This window comes from Labrus mixtus, chromosome 14, assembly GCF_963584025.1.
Source record: "Labrus mixtus chromosome 14, fLabMix1.1, whole genome shotgun sequence".
NCBI lineage: Eukaryota > Metazoa > Chordata > Actinopteri > Labriformes > Labridae > Labrus > Labrus mixtus.
The window spans coordinates 17,828,948-17,849,620 of NC_083625.1; the positions used below are offsets into that span (position 1 = coordinate 17,828,948).

General features: G+C 40.7%; 1 protein-coding gene across 1 annotated transcript in view; it reads left to right on the forward strand.

Moving 5' to 3' along the window:
- The window catches only part of LOC132988290 (seizure protein 6 homolog), a 100,865-nt gene extending 80,737 nt beyond the window's left edge, over positions 1–20,128 (forward strand). The window contains exons 6-16 of the mRNA XM_061055600.1: positions 1,399–1,567; positions 2,553–2,719; positions 2,809–3,003; positions 5,060–5,198; positions 12,811–13,007; positions 13,725–13,919; positions 17,179–17,370; positions 17,603–17,797; positions 17,998–18,036; positions 19,055–19,163; positions 19,256–20,128. Coding sequence (XP_060911583.1) covers positions 1,399–1,567; positions 2,553–2,719; positions 2,809–3,003; positions 5,060–5,198; positions 12,811–13,007; positions 13,725–13,919; positions 17,179–17,370; positions 17,603–17,797; positions 17,998–18,036; positions 19,055–19,163; positions 19,256–19,415 — 1,757 coding nt within the window. The 3' untranslated portion in view covers positions 19,416–20,128. The remainder of the gene's footprint in view (positions 1–1,398; positions 1,568–2,552; positions 2,720–2,808; positions 3,004–5,059; positions 5,199–12,810; positions 13,008–13,724; positions 13,920–17,178; positions 17,371–17,602; positions 17,798–17,997; positions 18,037–19,054; positions 19,164–19,255) is intronic.
- Positions 20,129–20,673: the final 545 nt, after the last annotated feature.

Below are 20,673 nucleotides of genomic sequence, written 5' to 3' on the forward strand. Positions count from 1 at the left end.
TAAAGTATCCATTTAGTGAACTTCAACAGCAAAACAGCTCAAAATGTAATTCTGCAGAAACAATCCGTATTACTGAAGGTCTGCTTGTAGCTTCAGGAGATATGGGATGTCTGCTGCCTTTGTTTGAGCTTGAATTTATTTACTATCTTGTAGTTTACAGTGACAGAGGGCAGACTTTTGATGCAAAATTGTATTTGTTATTAATTAGGTAAAAATGTTTTAGAAGCCGTTTATGAAACTGACTGACGCCTCGATATGATCGACAAAAGCCAGTGAACTATCGGGAAGAAGATAGATTTCTTTCTATGTTTTTAATGACGGTTACCCCTGCCACCGGGTTGTTGCCAGACGATGTGATTTACAGCAGGCAGACTGGTAGGCATTCAGCTCGTAAGTTTTCCAGTTATCAGCTTCTTCCCCTGTGATGCCAGTCTCATCAATGATATCCCACCCCCTCCATAAAAACAGACTCTCATCCAGCCTGATAGTCATCAAACATTATACATTATGTTATTTAGTCATCAGTGCACAATGGACCCCAGTGTTGTACGTCTACTTTGCACACTGCTGTAAGATAGTTGCACTCACCATCATCTTGCACACTCCTAGACAAATGTTCAGCTCATGCACATGTACAAGTACAGGAAAAGACCAGCAAAGAAGGAAGAAGAACCACTTTGGTCATTGGATCCAAGCTAAGCTTGACACAGAAAGACAATTCATCACAGTAGCTTTAAGTTCTGGAAATAGCTAAATTTTGGGGGATTTTCAGTCTGTTTCCGTATCTAGAAGACGTAGAAGATTTTTGTGCATTTTTTTTTTTTTTTAAACTTGAAAATTCTTGTCTGCAGCTTTCCCTTTACAATACAGGTGATTTTGATTAACGCATCCCTTCACTAAGTTGTCTCCTGGTGAGTTGATTAGTTACACTCTGAGGCCAAATGAGTGTGTTTGCTGGTGATTAGCAGCACAGGGAGCTTTTCTTTGGAGACAGGGGCAAAACAAGGCTATTGGACCTGGCTGCCTTAATTAGAACTCGGCCGCATGACTCTCCTCTTCCTGCTGGTATAAAGGCTCATCTGCCAGCTCCAGCCGTCCTCCGTGTCTGCCTGCAGCTGCTCTGAACTGATAGTGTTACTGCCGCTGTTTTGCTGTTCCCTTTACAAGTCCATCACACACAGTCACACACTCTTAGACCCAGGTGAGCCACCGAGTGTATTCCAGCTACAGTCCACTGGATATCGATGCAATCTCAGCTCAGACGGGGACTTCTATCCAAAGCCCCTCTATAAGAAAGTTTCTGTCATTACTTTTCCTCATCTAGTCTCACCCTCCAACTCTTTTTTTGTTGTTGTCATCCTCTCTTCTCTCCCACTGCCTGTCTTTCTTCTCCTATAGCATCCTGTGGGGGGATGATAAAAAATGCCACCTATGGGCGCATCGTCTCCCCTGGTTTCCCTGGCAACTACAGCAACAATTTGACATGCCACTGGGTCCTGGAGGCCCCTGAAGGCCACCGGCTTCACGTTCACTTTGAGAAGGTGGCTCTGGCGGAAGACGATGACAGGTGGTGTATGCTCGCTGCTAAACTTAAACACACACATTGAGAGTTAAGAGGAAGGTGAATTTCTAATCTTAAGTGAATAGTTGACACAGCTTTAAAGTCATTCTCTGAATTAAACTATGCCCATGGATAGACTCTTGAAGCCGTCAAAGGCTATAAATAACCAGAATCTTTAGGGAGTGGCAGATGAATTTGAAAGGACCTTTTATCATTATAATCCTTTAACAGTGCTCCATCAGGCGAGTGAATTAAAGGGACTACAGAGGGTAGTGAGAGGTAGGAGAAAGCTATTGCATTACATTTCTTATTCTTCAGGAACTGCTGATCCACACGGTTATTTTCACACTTGGATATTCAACTCATTACAGAGTGGTGGAGAATGTTATCATAAAGTTATGACAGCCACAACTGGAACAATGATCAGCTCCAAATTGCTTCTCAACTTCTTTTTTTTATACTTCTCTTACCTTTAAAGGCTCACTTGAATTACATACCAACTCAAGGCCCTGTGTCCACATAGAATTGTTTTCTGAGCGCCAGCGTATTCTTTCAACTGTTTCCAATGAGGAGAGAGAGCATCTGCAGCAATAATATAAGATACTCCCAGTATTTCCCACGGATCATGTCTTGTTGTACCCACATTCTCTTTGCCTTAGGAAACTATCTCAAATGTAAAACATGCAGTAATAAGGAGTCTTTTCGGTCATGGACAACAGAATGTTGTCATAGAGACAGGACGGACTTGCAGTGCTTCTATTCTCAGCGCACAAACCCTTCATGCAAGCGCAATCGAGTGCACAGCCAACGTTTTTCTAAACAATAAAATGGTACAAATCAAAAATAGGTCCCTCACAAATTAAGTAAAAATTATATAAATTGTGGGCAGTAGCATTGGATACAATAAGCTGTTATCAGGTTATTGTTTTTTACTTAAATGCTTGATTAGCTTGTCACTAATATTGGGCTGCCTTGTGTCTCTATTTACCAGGCTGCTGATAAAGGATGGCAACAACATAGACTCTCCCCCTGTGTACGACTCTTATGAGGTGGAATATTTGCCCAACGAAGGCGTGCTCAGTACTGGGCGATATCTCTTCGTGGAGTTCACCACGGACGGGACAATGACCTCCACCGGTGCAGCCATCAGATATGAAGGCAGGTTGATCATTTAGTTTGCTAAAAGCATACTGCACCTTGAGAAAACATTTTTTTTTGTTGATACCACGTTCTGTTTCGGTCCACAGCTTTTGCAAAAGGAATGTGCTACGAGCCGTTCGTGAAGTACGGCAACTTCAGCAGCAGTGACTCCACTTACGGCATGGGGGCGGTGGTTGAATTCTCCTGCGACCCCGGCTACACGCTGGAGCAAGGCTCTGTGGTGATTGAGTGTGTGGACGCTCAAAATGCCCAGTGGAATGAGACCGAGCCGGCCTGTAGGGGTGAGTAAACAGATTTCATCTGCCCAAGCGATTGTGTGACATTAAATCTTTTTTTTTTTTTTTTTTTTTTTTTTTTTAAATGTGCTTGCACCGCAGCAGACTTTAGAATTAGTTTTGAGTGACCTCAGGACCTGAAGCTTTCATTGTCTTCTTGATCACTGCAGGAGTCAGGGAAGTCTTTTTACTCAAATATTAAAAACCACTGGCAGTTAACTATATCTCCCTAAGCTGCTTTTCCTCTGATCCATGATAAATTTCCTCTTGAAATTGCAACAATGATTTACTCTGACATGTGTGCTTGCAGGGCAGATTTTAAGAAGTGCTGGAGATTAAAAGGCATACAAAAGTTGAGCACTGCCACACTGCAGAGTACCCACCATACTAAATAGCTCCTCCTCAGCCCTTTCACTTCTCTTACAATCTCACACTCTCCCCACACACACGACACGCTGACCTCGCTCCGGCTCTTTGTTGCTTACATCATGGGCTATCTGGAACACAATGAAATTGAAAAGCTCTCTAGTAAAGCTACATATGAGGAAATTTAATTTCTGCTCCTTGGGGTCATGGTCACGGAGTGGTTCAATAGTAGTAAGCAGTTTTACAAGGTTCATGTGAAGGGGTTCTGCACACTTGATTTCAGCTGTGTGTTATTAAAGACCAAGGTTCCAAGGTATTGATTGATTTACTTATTTATTTTGTATGGGTGAGGGTTGAAGGCAGAGTCAGAAGCTTTTTCCTAATAAATAAAATATAGACTTATATAAAAGTAATACCGCTCAATCATCACTTACATGTATAACCTACGTGTTAGTGACTGTCTGTACAGACCCTGTCCTCCGCCTGGATTTTCGTGTTTTGTTTTGTTATTGTTGACTCGGCACCTTTCTGCGGGTTTATTTCCACCAGCCACTAACAGAAGGCAGGTACGTTTCTGAGTCAGCGATTGTATCTGATCATAGACTGTAAATATTAATGGATGAAGCCTGAGTGACGTCAGCCATCTGTTGCGGCAGGAGGCTCATCGGCAGCAGCCGCCATGCTGGAAATGCTGTCTCAACCTAACGACAGGCTTAGAGCCGGAGCTGAGGCGGGTTTTAAGCCTCTTGACAAACCGTTACATCACGCCGCGCCTAACTATGCATGTCACGTATCGTTCTCAAAATCAAGTTGTTTTTCAAAATTCCACCCCCCGTACAGTGTGTGCCAGTGATGACAATAACTAATCTAGACCTATTTTGTTTTTTGTACCAGGCTGTAAACATGTTTATTTATGCTGTAAAAACAGATTTTCAGCTGTGGTGTGTATTTGACTTCCGGTGTTCCTGGAGCCAGCCTCAAGCCGATACACTCGACGAACTGCAGGATTTTGCACTTCCGCATTGGCTTAATTTTTAAAGACCGCAGGTTGCCGCTTGTATGTGATTCAATATATAATATGACAGACGCGGACGTAGCTTCAAAGAATAGAAAATATAACCATAGTGACGTAAAGACAAAGCTCGTTCAAACACTAGGTGAACGTTGGGTATATCTTCACCTTCTGACGCAGAGATGGTCTGCTTTCTGTTGGATAGGCAGGTGCTTTGCTAAATAATCAGCTTTTCAATCACAACAAATGTTATATTCTCAGGCTGCTTGCAGTGTAGATACTAGCAGTTAACCTATACGGGAAGTCCTGCAGTGAGTGTGCGCTTCAGGTGGCGATATGCCCAGGAGGAGGGGCCCAGTTTGAACGTTGTGCTTACAAGCTGTAATGAACAATTACTACTGACTTCACCTTTAAGAAAAGTACATGAAAAATGAGTTAAGATAATTTGAAACAGGAAATGTGTTATGCACGAACAATATTGAATGACACAATAAAGTATATATGTTACGTCACATGAAGTCATTTTCATCATTCAGGGCTACCCTCATGGAATAGCAGTTATTAGTTTAGGAAAAAAGTTGGCTAACTGTTGATGATACTTATTTTATTATATTTCCCTAATACATCCCTTACTATACATATATTTGTTTCTTTGTGTCACCCTGAGGCGTTTCTGTGTTGCAGCTGTGTGCAGCGGGGAGATCACAGACTCTGCCGGTGTGGTGTTGTCTCCTAATTGGCCCGAGGCCTACGACAAGGGACAGGACTGCATCTGGGGCATCCATGTGGAAGAGGACAAGAGGATCATGCTTGACATCCAAGTGTAAGAGAGAGAGAGAGACTGCACTCAGGTGTCAGAGTGAGAAATCACACTGGCAGGGTTGGGAGAGAAGAAGCGGGATTGACCTGGAGATTTAAAACACTGCATCTCTAGATAGAAACACATGCAACATACAGACACTCCAGTTCTTCTCATCTTTTCTCTCACTCACACTTCCACATGCACATGGGGAAGTGTTTCTGTGGCCGCAGTCACTAATTAGATTTTTTTTTTTTCTCATCCGCTACATTAAGAATTCTGTGTTGCTTCCAGCTCGCTCTCTGACCAGATTAGCCAGTAAGCCTCCCTGCTCCCACTTCCCTGGTGTGTGTCTCAGAGTTGGCTTTGAAATGAATATGCTCTGGCAGTGAACTACTCTGAGCCACTTATCCAGCCGTCCCAACTGTAATACAACACACATGCACACAGATGTCAGAATAGACAGATGCAAACACAAATATAGCCATGCTCCATTTCTCCTTCACCCCATCACTCCGACTGTATGAATGTCACGTGCAAGCCTGTTATCTCATCCAAGTCATTGCTCTTAAATGAAGTGCGTCGTTTTCTTTACATTACACCGGATCTCTGTTAAAACAACTGCAGAATGTTTGTGTGTCTGTGCATACAAATCTGTATCACTGTTTGTGGATCATGGATGTATCCGTTAGCCATGCATGTTCGAATGATTCCCACAATTTTTCCAGGGACAAGCTGCCTTTCCAAAGCACAAAAAAAAACTACACCATGAATGTTTTGTGTTATTGCCTGAAGCACTCGCACTCAAGAGGGCAAAGAGAGGCTCAAATTAAACCAGCGGGAATGGTGCCGGAGGATGGAGAAAAATATAGTCAGTGACAATCTCAAACAGAGGCCGTTGTAAGCGATTAGTCACTGTGGTCATTGTCCTTAGCGTGGAGGCACCCTTTTTTACTGTAGGTTTTCCTTATTTAGCATTGATTTATTTGGGCTGTAAATATGGATAAACAATCTAAATAGTTGATGAAATTACATGGTTTGATTATGACTTGTGGTCTGGATGCTGTGGAGACTGATTGCAATCTACAGTAGAAGACCATGGGCGTCATAGTGGAGGTGGGGGGGGGGGGGGAGCTTTATACATGGGTATTTTAATATCCACTTCAAACTAGGGCTGCTCTGCGTCTATGTACTGATATCACAAGAGAGTCTTTAACTCGTCGAGAAATATCGTCACATATTATTATCGAGAGATCTCCTGGCTTGAGATCTCATGGTGCCAGGGAGTCCTGCACAATGGTGGCACAGAGTCAACCATGGGTTTGGTGGAAGTGTGGATGGTTTCTGCAGAGGCTTAGTTTTTTTTATCCTGCCGCATGGACACAGTGCACATAATGTCCTGAACTTTATCTCTCAGGCTTACAGCAGCCGAGATAAGAGCCATCACTCACATATGATCCACTGATCAAACAAGAGAGTAATAGCATCAGACAGCACCAGTAATGCACAGTGTATGGATGCCACACAGGGGTTTGTGTGATCCTGCTTGCCTCTCTGTTCTTTAGCTGGAGATTAAGTCTCAGTGATTAATGTCTGATGCTGTAAGTCAACCAGTGCACCTAGGGTAAAAAAGATCAGAGAGGATTTCTTTCCCTCTGCAGAAGTAAACAAGTTTGATTTGAGGTAAACTGATTTCCATTCAGAGATTCATTTTTTTTAAATTGTACCAGCCTTAAGTTTGTTTTAATCCCAGCCACATGAGGATTCTCACTGCAAATTAATGGTGCTGCAGCCAGCGTTGGTTTATATCAAGGTTGGCCATGCGTGGACTTCATGGCAGTATGAGACCAACAGCTTGGTCTGATCCCTGCAGACCCCTTGCTATTACCCTCATGTCTTGTCTCATCACCCTGAGAAAACTGCTCCCAAAGGCTCGGTCAACATGTAATTTGTGTGAATGTTTGTTTGTTTCTGCACATGTTGAAGTGACAAAAGGCTCTTCTGGATGAGAGCCGCCTCATTAGAAGGGTTGGGAACACACTTTTCCACATTAATGAGAATGTTTTCTGTATTATCATTCATCGCCGTGCCTGTGCTGGCAATTACAGAGGAGCAGTGTGCATAATGAGGACTGATTAATTAATTTAGTCCAAACAGGAGGGCTGGCCCTTTGCTAATTAGCATGGAGCACGGCTCGAGCAAGAGCAGGAAACAAGAGGTTGCAGCTGATATCCCCACCTGTGGAACACAACATGGTTCTGATGTGAATGTTAGCATTCAGAGTCTTCTGTATCTGTTTTACAGCAGTAGTCATGTTTGTGTCATTTTACTTAGCAGGGTCAGAGGCTTTAATGATAGGGCACACTGAGTCCTCTAGTGGCGATTTAAAACATTACATGCCATCTACAAGTCCACTTTTGGTGGTGCTGTGTAGCTAAAAACGGTTGTTTTGATTCCAAAAGAAAAGAGAGCAGGACAGTTTAAATGTCAAATCTGTCTCTGAAAAGATATAGTAGGTTGCCTTTTGAAAGCTTGACACTGAGCGTAATTTCCATTCCATTAGAGTTACTGCGTTTTTTTACAGGGTTTCTTGGACTTGACAGGTCAGTGAAGGTGACAAAATGCCCAGAGACTTGCACAGAACACAGCTGTCATCCCCTCATCTGCAGAACAGAGCTGGTCCCATCAGTATGCAGAGGAGTTTGCAGAAACTCTCTGAAAGTCCTTTTACAAACAGTCCCCCAACACCCAGGACATGTTGATGGAAGAAACATTTAATCAAGTAAGACAACTCCAAAGCGCTAATGCCTTAAGTGTCTTACATTTTGCACATCTGCTTATTTTCCTGTGAGCATCCATCACGGTAAATCCGGTCTCACATAATCACAATTCTCAAACCACTTTGAGTATTATTTCTAATTGACTTTAAGTCAGTCATCCAGTGTCTGTCCAATCTCAAACCAGGACAACACTTAAGAAGTTTGGATAGCCTGACATTTCTTTATCTGGTGGTTTTTGGACAGTGAATACACAGATTAAATAAAGAACAATAAATACATGAATTAATTCACAAAAAAATGCTGTCATAAAGGGATTGCCATTGCCATGATGACATAGTCTAAAATGTATTACTGAGGTATTACTTAGGATTTTGAATAAGTTAAGGGATTTAAGTGATTATTATTTGGGGGAACCTGCTTCAGCAAATGTATTCATATGGTGAAGTATCAAGCAACCACAATACCGCTCTTATAGCAACATATAGCACTATATATTCTGTCAGCAGAATCAGTTTCAACATAATTTGCTTTGACAACCATAATTATTAAGAGAACTAAGAAAAGAAGTCTAAACTCAAATATCCTTTAGTATCAGATCGATGTAACTGATGCTGTTAAATAGAAAGGACAAACTAAGGAACTCACAGGAGACAGGGTGCACATATTTCATTTGAGACTTAGTTTGTGACACAGGGCTGGAGGGGAAGCCATTAAAAAAGAAGCCAGGTGGGGTGACATTTGGGTGGAGTGTTTGCCAAGTTGCTACAGAGATGACAGCTGAGCGACCTGCAGTGCCTCACCACAGAGTCCTGCGTAAGCCTGCACTGATTCAGCTCTGTGCGTTTGGCATTTGTCTTTGTTGTCACCAGGACACTTGAATCAGACAAGAGAATTAATGGATGAGGTCAGTAGGAACATTTAAAACCAAGGTTGACTGCAGCACTCTTGATGAGTAACAGAGACAGCTGGAATATTTAGGACAGGAACCCAGATGGGAGGAAAGGTAAATTAAGTCAAGTGGAAAAGCATGTGATTAGAGATTACCGTCATATAAATCTGATGTTTTAATAAATGCACTGTTGGCCTTGTGCCTTGTCTAACATCAGACCAACACTTGTGGAAAAGATAAAGCCAAGATGATGGTCACTCAATTGGATGAAGTTGATGTAACTGTGCATGTACATGCATCATCACTTGACACTCTGGAGAGTGATAAAGCTTGTTGTAATCTATACAGCGCACTCTGCTGGTGACAGAGAACTGCTAGTGTATTACAATAAAACTCTAATGAATTGTTATTTGACTGGTGAATAAATCTAGTAATATTGGCTCATATCTGTGCTAAAATTAGCCGATACCGATAGTCACTGGATTTGCTATTATTGGCCGATATTATCGGCTGGCCAATTAATCGGTTTAAGACGTTATTAACCAGATGCTTTTGTGTTAAGCTAACAGAGCCTCTGATGATATTTGGGAATCTATATAACTTAAATCTTACTTTAAATTAAATTAAATAAAAACATTTACTAAAAACAAACAACATAAACTTTGGACTTTATCTTTATAAAATGTTTTTGTCCATTTCATTTAGGTAAAAAGCTGTCTTGATTTGGGAATGCATTCCATAATGATATTAAGTAAAAATAACCTATTATTCCTGTCAGACGCATGAAATGTGTATGAGCCTTGACTATAGAGTTTCTAGTACAGATATTTGAGATTTAGTACAGTATTCTACCTGATTTTTCCCACCTCTCTTTGTTATGAATAAAGACAGAAGGACATAAAGCAGATTGTAACACCAAGCCCAAAACTTTGATGGTACACTGTAATAAAGAAAGCACTTGTTATTTTGTTACGGTTTGAAGCGACTGGAGGTAATCACGCTGTACGACTGCCAACTGACAGTAACACATCCTTCTTTCAAGATGGGTCTGAATGCAACGAGAGCTTTGGGAGGAGATAAGGAGGTGAAATACAGTGCCATGATAAGGTGGATAGTGTTGTTGACATGAGCAGCAAGTGGAGGATAGAGCATTGAATGGGAGTGAAGTGTGAGATGTGGAGATAGAAAAAGATGCAGACAATTTGATTCCTGTGTGGACTTCACTGATGGACACAAACGTTTTATTGTGACAGCTTCTGTGCCTTTACTTCTCCTTCTGCTAGTAAAAAAACACCATTGTATTTGTTTTATTGGTAGCAGTCACCTATAGTGTTTGTAGAGTGAATCATATCCATTGAGTATGCATTGAATTGACTAATGGGGTTTAAAACTTTATTAGTTTATTTTGTTTTCCTCTTTTTGCACACTAACAAGTTCTATTTTAAGGAGGCCCCATTTCCATAATATGCATTTATGCATAAGTGTTCTCATAGCAGCTTGAAAATGGAAACTGCAATTGTCATTCCTGTCACTTCCATGCATAGCAGCTGATTGTTAGAGAACATGGAGGTGCAAATTGTCACCATGGCTGTCCAACTAACCAGAGGGAGCACCTTGTCACTCAGCACCTCATTCTGCTCTCATTCATGCAGCTGGCAGCTATTATTTGGCTCCATCAGGAGGGGCTGAAATTTTGCTCTGTCCAGATTTCAGCTCCAGTACACAATGGAATCCACTTTTGTTATTGTTGCTGTAAAATGTTACCTTTAAGGACCTGCGAGCTTCAACTAGTCATCAGTGAATAAAAACCCCGTTGGGGAAAGTATATTACATATTTGTGAATGCTAATAGTCCACTGATTTGTTTCCAGCCTTGGTGAACAGAGATGAGTTGAGTGCACTTCATTTATAGAAAACTGCAGTGTGTTTCTTTTCTGGAGTTATGTGAAAATAATGTGTGGGGGGTTGTGAATAAGACATTGAGGAGAGGTAAAAAGATTCGGGTCATTTGCTTCCTTCTATCATCATAAAAGGATGTGTCAATCAGAGATAAAGGAGCCACATCACAGACTTCCACTGCTGTGTAAGATCCAACAAAGACACAAAAATGTTGTTAGTTTGTGCATATTAAACTTTTATGGTCAGAGACCCTACCCTCATGGCTCTGATGGTGAAGCAGAGACTTAATGAAATAAGAGAGGGAGCCTCAAATGCAAGCGTTTAGAGAGGTACTTCAAAGGACAAGACAGACAAATCTACATGTCTATATTTTTAGGAACTGACAAACACAAACGAGCAACCGTAGGGTTAATAATGTGTTTAAAGTAGTGGGATGGCAGAAGATACTTTTTTTCAGCTCCTTGAAAATTTTTTTTTTTTTTTTATTCAAACTTTTATGTGAATGATACAAATAAGGATTTTGACATCTTTGAAAAACTGATATTTAGAAACAATATTTCCTCTTAGTTTTTTTAATCTTAAATATGGTACCCAATGTGTGACTGTGATCCACGTTTGTCTTCTCCTGTCGACATGTTCAGAAGTTTGCTTTGCACACATGCATGCTTTTCTACTTAGTGATGAATACCTATTTGGAGTATATAGATAGATGGATATTTTTAAGTATTTTTAAGGGGGTCAAAGTTGGATCTCTCTATGAAGTTAGTTTCTATTTTGAAGGTGTGTGTCCTCATTGAGATAAATCACCTTGTGGTATCTTTAAATTCCCAACCATTGTTAGAACACACATGTGTTCAGATCATGACATTGCCTCAGAGCTTAGAGTGCAACTTTGGCTTCCATATATGCAACCTACCAATGTGTCATTTTTGAGATTATATTTCAAGTAAACTTATAACAAAGCAATCCACAAGCGAGTACAAACTTTTTTTAAAGGATCATAGCTGAATTACAGAGGACTACTGTATGACATCATGTGTCAAAAACAAAAAAAGCTAGTTACAGTTGGGGCAACATATCTCTTGCAACTAAATAATGAGATGATGAAATGATCTTTTTAGGGATTGCAACACACAATTTGCATTGACTGAGAGGAATGCTTCAGGTTTGATAACGTTACACATTCGGTGGTGTACTTTGTGCACCTGCTTCATTGCTTGATATTGCACACTCCATACTGTAATGATTAATAACAACTCAAGCATTTCCTCCTATACCTCCAGTTTGACGTGCATTTATAATGTCATTGTGCTTTTTCTACTTTCAAGTTCTGTTCATGTGAAAATGAACATGAACAAACATGCAATACTCATCATCTTCCCTGCAGGGGACTACTACTTCTTAGGCCGACCCTTTTCTTTTTTTAGCCTGCTCCATCCCCCCATGTGTGGGAATAAATGTCAAGCTTTAGTAATGCTCTAAAAAGGGGCAAGAATATATGAATATACAAAACAGAAAAGGTTAATACATTCTAACAGTTAATGACAGAAGAGATTCTGTTAAAAAAAAAAAAATGTCTTGGCTGCCTTGTGTTAAATTTTTACGGGTGCATCACGGTGTACTTATTATATCTAAGTGTAGATGATTGATATTGGTTTTCATTTGCTTATCTCAGCCCTAATTCTCACTCTCGAGTTGCCATGTAATGCAGCTTTGAAAAGGTGAAGAGACGTGAAGGATAGATGTATATTATGCTCATATATTTGCAGTTATACACTCTAGTACATATTCATGAGAGCAATGTGGGGGGGCGAAGACACACACATCATGAATTATTTAGTGTTTACTTCACATTGCATGTATCCAATATAAACAGAATTAATATTTACCCAGTAGTGCTGACATTACCTTTTGCCATCAGCTTTTTCTTCCAGATACAAGTCATTTAACTGTTCAAATGCTGAGCAAACACTTACCTTATAATAATCTATGATATCTGTGTAACTGTTTTTAATTAAATCATTCATTTAAGCAGAGATTTTAACACTTTTGTTTTTCGTCTGTTCTAGTCTCCATATCGGCAAGAACGACCTGCTGACCTTCTACGACGGCGATGACCTGACAGCGAACATTTTGGGCCAGTACAGCGGCACACGGCCACACTTCAAGCTGTACACCTCCATGGCTGATGTCACCATTCAGTTTCAGTCAGATCCTGCCACTAACATCTACGGCTACAACAACGGCTTTGTGGTCCACTTCTTTGGTATGGGTTTAATTTAATTTACAGCTTCAATCTACTGATCTGTATTAAAAATTGAACTCTGGGAATTAAACATGTATCTTTTTAGTGTTGAATTCCAAATGTACAGCATGAGCAACTAAAACAAATGATTAACAAGCATGAAATAAAAAATGTTCCTCGCAGCAGAACCCAGCAGGTGACCAGTCAGAAAAAAGGAGGTCTATCTATTCTCGTTGCCTTCTTTTTCTTCTCATTTGTCTTGATTCTGGCTTATCCCAGGTGCACAGGATTGGATAACAAACACTGAAACACAATAATAGGCTGTACTTCATCGTCAGCTGGTTTTGCCTGGTGCTTTGTGTTCTTGGCCATGAATGCTGCAGTTAGAGAGACACAGATTGACTGGTGCCAAACCACATGCTGTGTTCCTCCCTGCAAACATCACAAGCCGCTATTTACATTTTCCTCCCAAACTGCTGCCGTTTAGTGCTCACTGAGCAGACATTTTTGCAGCCTTTGCTTTGCCTGCAGACTTTATTACATATTCATTTTAAGATTCCCTCTTACAGTTCTATTAAAGGCTTGGTCCCAAAGTAAAAATAAAAGTTAAATGATGTTTGAGAAGGAAACGCAAAATTGTTTGTGTATCTTAAACACTTTCCTTGTTCAAAGAGGTGGGATATCTGTGTGCCTTAATTTTCCATTTCTCATTGTGTCTCCTCACTTCAACACCAAAAGAGGTTCCCAGGAACGACACCTGCTCAGAGCTGCCAGAGATCACAAATGGCTGGAAGAGCACATCCCACCCTGACCTCATCCATGGCACCGTCATCACCTACCAGTGCTACCCGGGGTACGAGCTGGTGGGCTCTGAGATCCTCATGTGTCAGTGGGATCTCTCATGGAGCGGTGATGTGCCAAGATGCCAGGAAGGTAAGAGGAGGCAGTTAAACTTGTATTTTCTGCATTTGATCCCACAGGGAGATCGATCGAAGCCTTTTCACTCATGCACGTAAGTCCAGAAATGTTTTGGGGTGAGCTGCTTGTGTAAGAGAAGACAGCAGAATTTTTTACGATGCTTCTTCCAGAATTTAAGCCAGCAAATTCACAGTGAGTAAGCAGATGGGGATGACGCTTATCTCCACTGTGTGACCAATTATCTTTCCGCTCTCTGTTGAAACTGTGAAACTGTCAAATGCCATGTAGCATAGATGACACGGCAAAAAATGTCATAACAGTGTCAGATTCTGGTGCTTTGTCATCCATCTCCTACAACCTGCTGCGTTGTGAATGTAAATGTTCACATACTTGCCTATGTACAACACATGTTACTGGAGGATTCCTCTAGAGGGAGCACCACATAAATCAGATAGCGTAAAACAACGAAGTAGAGTACTGGGGGTATATGCGGACTCGATCTGTTAACTTTTCTTCTAAACTTTCCGCCATTGTTGTAGCAGGCAGCTCTCTGGTATCTCCGATTTGGCCATTTCCAGTCTGATCACCCTAAAACTCTACACTGCTCCTAGCAGCTATATGCATACTGCATCTCGTGGACACGTAGCGTTCATTTCTGAGGAAGTGCACAACCAATGCTCCAAACCTCAGCAGGATACGAAAGGCTGATGTCCTGTGTTTGCTTAGTTCAAAACAACTATACTCAGGGCTTAAGAATTCCAGGGAAAACCCTCTACGAGAGACAAGTGTGAAAGAGCAACTCAGGGAGATTTCACTGGCAGGCTTTCCTGAAATTGTTTTTTAAACTTTTAGTGAGGCATGTGTGAAAAGGGCATCTGACTTGTTGTTCAGCCAACTTAGTCATCATTAGACCACTTAGTGCATGTGTCAGCAGGTAAACATTTTATATAAATTACGTGGTAATAAGGGCCACAACAAATAACCCAAGCTGTGATTTTTTTTTTTTTTAACAATATGGAGTATGAAATGCATGCTAAGTTAATAAAATTTAAAAAACTTTATATAGCAAAAACACAATGTTAATAAGATATGTGAAGCAAATAAAAGGTGGATAGACTGATGATCATTTAAAAAAATGTCCTTTTCAATATGGAAAAAATCTGATGTGGTTTTTTATTAACTTCTACAGTTTCAGTTAATCCTTATTTTAACCAATAAGTCCCTTATGATTTGATTTCTTTTAAAAAAGACATAAAAAAAACTGGACATAGCAAAAAGTGACAGAAAGACATCCAGCACAAAGAAAGAATAAATCCAGCTTAAAATGGCCATTGCATGTCTCTGTTACAAGGACTTTAAGAAGGGCTTTGAATATCTCCAAAGGGACTTTATAATTAAAATGTAATATGCTCTGAAGATTTTTTTCAGTTAGCTAAGTAGACTTAGTTAAATCAAGCCTAACACTTTAAAAAGCATTTAATGATGGCGAGTATGGAAGCTGGAGTTGGTCGTTAATCGCAGAGCGCTGTGTTGCACAGATTTGAGACGGTTGAGTCACAATTGATTGGATGCTAATAAGCAGCTATTTTCCAGCTGTATTGTCTGTCAACTCTTTTGGCTGACGCATACCTATTTTTAAATTGTCTAATACTACAAACTAGTGTTTTTCCTAGACCTCCTCTTCTTAAGCATTCATATGGTTGCAATTGTGTTGCATGAACTTGTATTGGAGCCATAGGCTGCAGGTTGGAGGTGGACACAGACAAAGTGTTCAGTCTTTTCGATTTTACAATCTGACTTAGGCCTGTGTCTACCTAGTGATTTTATTCCAGGCAGAGAAGCGCTGGATGTGCGCTCAGGAGCTCTTGTATGAAGCGAGGAGAAAAGCACAGCACGTCCGTCCTGTCTCGGTATGTTTTATAGTTGAGATTGTTTTTACGGCTGCAGACATGGAGCAAAGAGGATGTGGGTACAAGATATGATCTGTAAGCAGCAAAACTACAGGGAATATCATACATTTAGTCAACAGCGCCTTTCTAATAAGTTAAAAGATTTTCAACTTGAGCGCTTGGAGCAGTCGCACAAAAAAGCTTTTGGACGTTGTGCTTTTTTGCCAGGCAGCCGCCTGCTGCTGGAACCGCCTGCTGCTGCAACCGCTCTCTACTCACTGAAAACAATTGAAAAAATTGCGCTCAGAAAAAAAATGCTCTTTCAGAATCAGAAATACTTTATTAATCCCAGAGGGAAATTCGATCAATACAGTTTCTCCAAAATATACAGTATAGCAGTAGAAATATAGTAATAAAAACAGACATAATTACTTCAACACATAAGGCCATTTCCTCAACTGATTCCGAAATTTCTTCCAGAATTGATCTTGGAAATTCCTGGCAGAAAACAGACTCCATGTCTGTGTCCATAGGCAAACACTGAGAGCACCAACACTACGAGTCCGCCCCCGCTTCTCGTCCTCACCGCCGCCGACAGGCAGGCATCATGTCTCTGCTGCTGAGCTGGCAGCAGCCGGCGGAGGCAATATAGCAATATAGCGGCGAGACGGTTGCTGTGTCGTGGCGGGCGAGCTCCTGGCGGCCGGGCATGCGGCAGCCGGGCTCCTGGCGAGCAGCCGTCTCGCCGCTATATTTATATTTTTTCGTCATTATCAGCTTTCTCCATAGAGCCTGTTAGCATAGCTTCCAAGCAATATGGCGGACGTTAAGTTTCGATTCTGGGAGTGAGTTCCCACCAACTGATCTGTGATTTGTCTGTAGCTTCAGTGGTCGAAAACATGAGGAACTAGCGTTGTAGTTTCACCCCGCTAACCGCAACAAAATCGTCATTTTGCGTCACTGGAAGCTCCTTTTCAGACTTAAAAATACAAAGATTTCCCATCTCAGGGGAAAATGAGGGCGGGATGCACGACCATTCAAAAATACTACCAGGTTTCTAATGATACAAAGCTTAATGCAAATGTGTGAAGTATCCCTTTAAGTTATTCAAATACTTGCGGCTGCAGAGACAAGAATTATAATTATTGCCTCAAGGGATGTCACCCGAGTCTGACAACAAGTTTAATAACTGGCCCTGCTACAAAGAAAATTGGCCCCTCATTAAAAAAAAAATAAAAATCAACCCTTGAGTTTGGCAAAGTTATAATAGTAATTTAAAAAACATTTTCCTTTTATTTTAACTTGTGTGAAATTCAGGTACCAATTATTAATGACCTTCCACAACCATGACCAATGGAAATTCTTTTTTTTTTGTGATGCACTAGTGATGACATGTCAGGACCCTGGAAATGTGGAGCACAGTCATAAGGTGATAACAGGAAGTCGCTTTGCCGTTGGGTCGTCTGTGCAGTTTATCTGTAATAAAGGATACATCATGTCCGGCAGCAGCCTTCTCACCTGCTACAACAGAGATTCAGCAACACCCAAGTGGAACGAGAGGCTGCCCAAGTGTGTCCGTAAGTCAGATAGGCAACAACACTAACCCACTTATACACTGTTATTTACTGCTTGACTATTTTGCCATGTTATAGTTCTGTTACGCCTGTGCTACTTCTTCTTCTTTGGAGGCCTTGATCCATGTGCCTGTTGTCTTTTTACAATGTTTTTATATTGAGTGTCGGTGTTTCTACTGTTGAAAGAGTTACAAAATGATATTTCTGTAACATTATATATTGTCCTATCTCTCAGCTGAAAAGTATGAGCCTTGCAGGAACCCTGGGGCTGCATCCACCAGCGTGCAGAGCTCAGAAAAGGCCTTTTACCAAGCAGGAGAAACACTGACCTTCTCCTGCCACTCGGGCTACGAGCTGCAGGGTGAGGCCACCATCTACTGCATCCCCGGACACCCATCCCAGTGGAACAGCACTCCCCCCGCCTGCACAGGTAAACCAGGCCTACACGCTGCAGCCACCTTTCCAGTGCATACTACTTAGAGCACATTATAAAGTTAACCTAGACTACATGTTAACCATTGATTATGTTACAGTATGTGAATACTAAAACATTGTACAATACGTACGACATGCTTCTTTTTGCATATCTCTCGTCCATAGACTTACTAAACTGCATTCATGTCTTTGTAGCATCCATGAAGCCAACTGTGAATGAACGAAGGCTAGATGGTGAGTCGTGTTTTGAAATATTGCAGTATTCATTTATTGATATTTCTTTTTGGAAGGGCTGTTCCCGACTTTATTTGTTTTTGTCAAATCAGTTCAGGCTGTTTAATATTGGATTGAATTTGGAAAATCTTTATTGACCACGAGGGGCAATTTGGTTTGCAACAGAGGTCCAAACAGGCGATACACATCCTACAAACAGCACAAAGACATAAATACATAAAACATAACTACCATGGATATCATCATGATGGACGTGAGTGAGATAAGGGACACAAAGAACAACAGTACATAATGAAAGTGTACTGTCAACAATGCCTACAGCTTATTCTATTGTTAAAATTACGGGTTTTTAAGAAGACCCACCACTGCCAGCCAGACATAAACAAATTATTCAGCTGAACACTTTCTTAATGTTTCAGGTCATGTTGTCAGCATCTTTCTCCATATAATTTAACTGGAGGAAGGAGTTGCCCTCAATTAAGAAACACTGATTTTTAAAGTGAATATGAATTGGAGAGGGGGTAATAACCTTGTTCACTTGACCTTGAGATGCAACAGCTCTGCAGACAACTTAGCCCCCAGTAAATGCACCACAACCTACAAACACTGAAAGACCCTAACCTAAATCCAAGTTAACTACATCTTCAGAGAGCCCACTGCATCTCTGTGCGTCATTGATGTCATTAACATCGACTAGAGAGGACGCGGTCAGCTCTGGAGTGCATGGCATGGACAGAACAGCCAACATAATCTCTGATGTCCAACGTAAAGCTGCTTTAACCAGTATTAAGTATTAGATCTGTTTATTTGAAGTATCACAGAACAACTTATTTTTGGAATCTTTGAGGCCTGCCATGCAGCTACTTCTGTAATACTCTGTGCGGACAAAAGTGCAGATAGTCAATGGTCAGTACTACCAGACCACTCTCAGATGATTCTAAGCGTCTTTAATGGGGCAGCCCTTCTTTTTATGCATTTGACACTGTATGTATTACCTTCTTATTTTATTTCATTGTAGTTGTTAACATGGATTACGGTATGGAGGGAACCAACATCGCCCTTGCAGTTTTCATCCCAACAGCAATCGTCTTGGTGGTTGTCCTCAGTATTTATGTCTACTTTGCAAAGTACGTAATAAACTAAAATCTTTGTTCATCTGAAATGGTTGAAATCAAACGAGCATTTGCATGATTTTCCTGCTTCTCCCTTCTTTACTCAGACTCCAAGGAAAGTCTATCAGAATGCCAACATCTTCACCACCGTACGACAACATGACAGAAGAGTCGGCTTTCGATAACCCTATTTACGAGAGCGGAGTAAGTACAGATGTCATGAGCATGCAAGACGTGGATTCACAGAACACCAGTGTGCTGTCCTGATCCTTTCCCATCTGGCTGTCATCATGTCGTCATCTCATCTTTCACCAGCAGAGGGCGCCCTCTGCCTCATCTTTCATCACCAGTCATCAGTAAGAGCTCTTAAAGGCCTAACTGATGATGTTGCTCATAAAAAAACTATGACGAAAGGACACTTTCCCTCATATGATTCTGATGTAAGATATAATTTTGCACCCTGAATATCCATAATTCATCCACCATGAGGACTAAGAGGGATCTGTTTGACGGGCAGAACTTTCCCATTGTGGTCATCTCTCACCTATGTCTGTCAAGCTGTAAGCTGCAATCACACAACCTGTGCAAAATCATTTATCTTATTTTAAAAGTGCGAATTCCTTTGAACTTAAAACAATATATCTGCAACTATAGCCAAAGTGAATAGTCAACATATCAGAAATAAGTTCCTATTATTTCTTCTTTTCATGAACTGGTGTCATTTGTGACTGAATCATCCCATCGTTTATTTTCCTGCCCCTTGAGCATTGGCAGTCCAATTCTAGAAATTAAACCCTGTCAGTCCCACTTTGATGCACTACTGAACAACTATAAGGTGAGATTATGTTCTGATGCTTAGAGCACATCTGACTCTCCCCCATCAGCCCAGTCCACCATAAAGACTCACCACCTCTCCCAATTTCACACCTGATATACAGAGATTTCATTGGCCCCACGTAGTTAAAAAAATTACCAAATAATTCTGCTCGAAATGCAATGTTCGATTACATTGTTCAATATTGGGATATTGATATGCAAAAAAAATTTAAAAGTGCATATTAGCTCAAAGTCACAGTTTCTATTGTATGTCTAGCATTTTTTGCCAACCTAAAAAAAACGTTTATCTTTTATTGCAGTTAATTCCCACTAAAACTATGTGCTTTTTCTTAATACTCATATTGGGATAACCGTGGAAATGCTATTTATTGTGAAGTCCTTCTCCATAGCTTTCAGATTTCAAAATCTTATCTGAAAAAAAACTATGACAGATGTGTTTTAAGCCTAAGAAGCTTTAAGTTACATATTCCATGTTTTTTTCTTCCTTTCCTTGTGCATCATTCAACATTTTAATAAGATTGATCATCTTGTTGATGTCTATCATTTGTAACATCACAGCTGTATCTAATCGTCTCATCTATGTCACATGCATACTAACAATGTTCTGTCATTAGAGTAAAGATGTCTTTAAAGCATGTTGTAGCATCACTTAAGGGGTGTGTGACTGATGATGTTATTTATCAATATT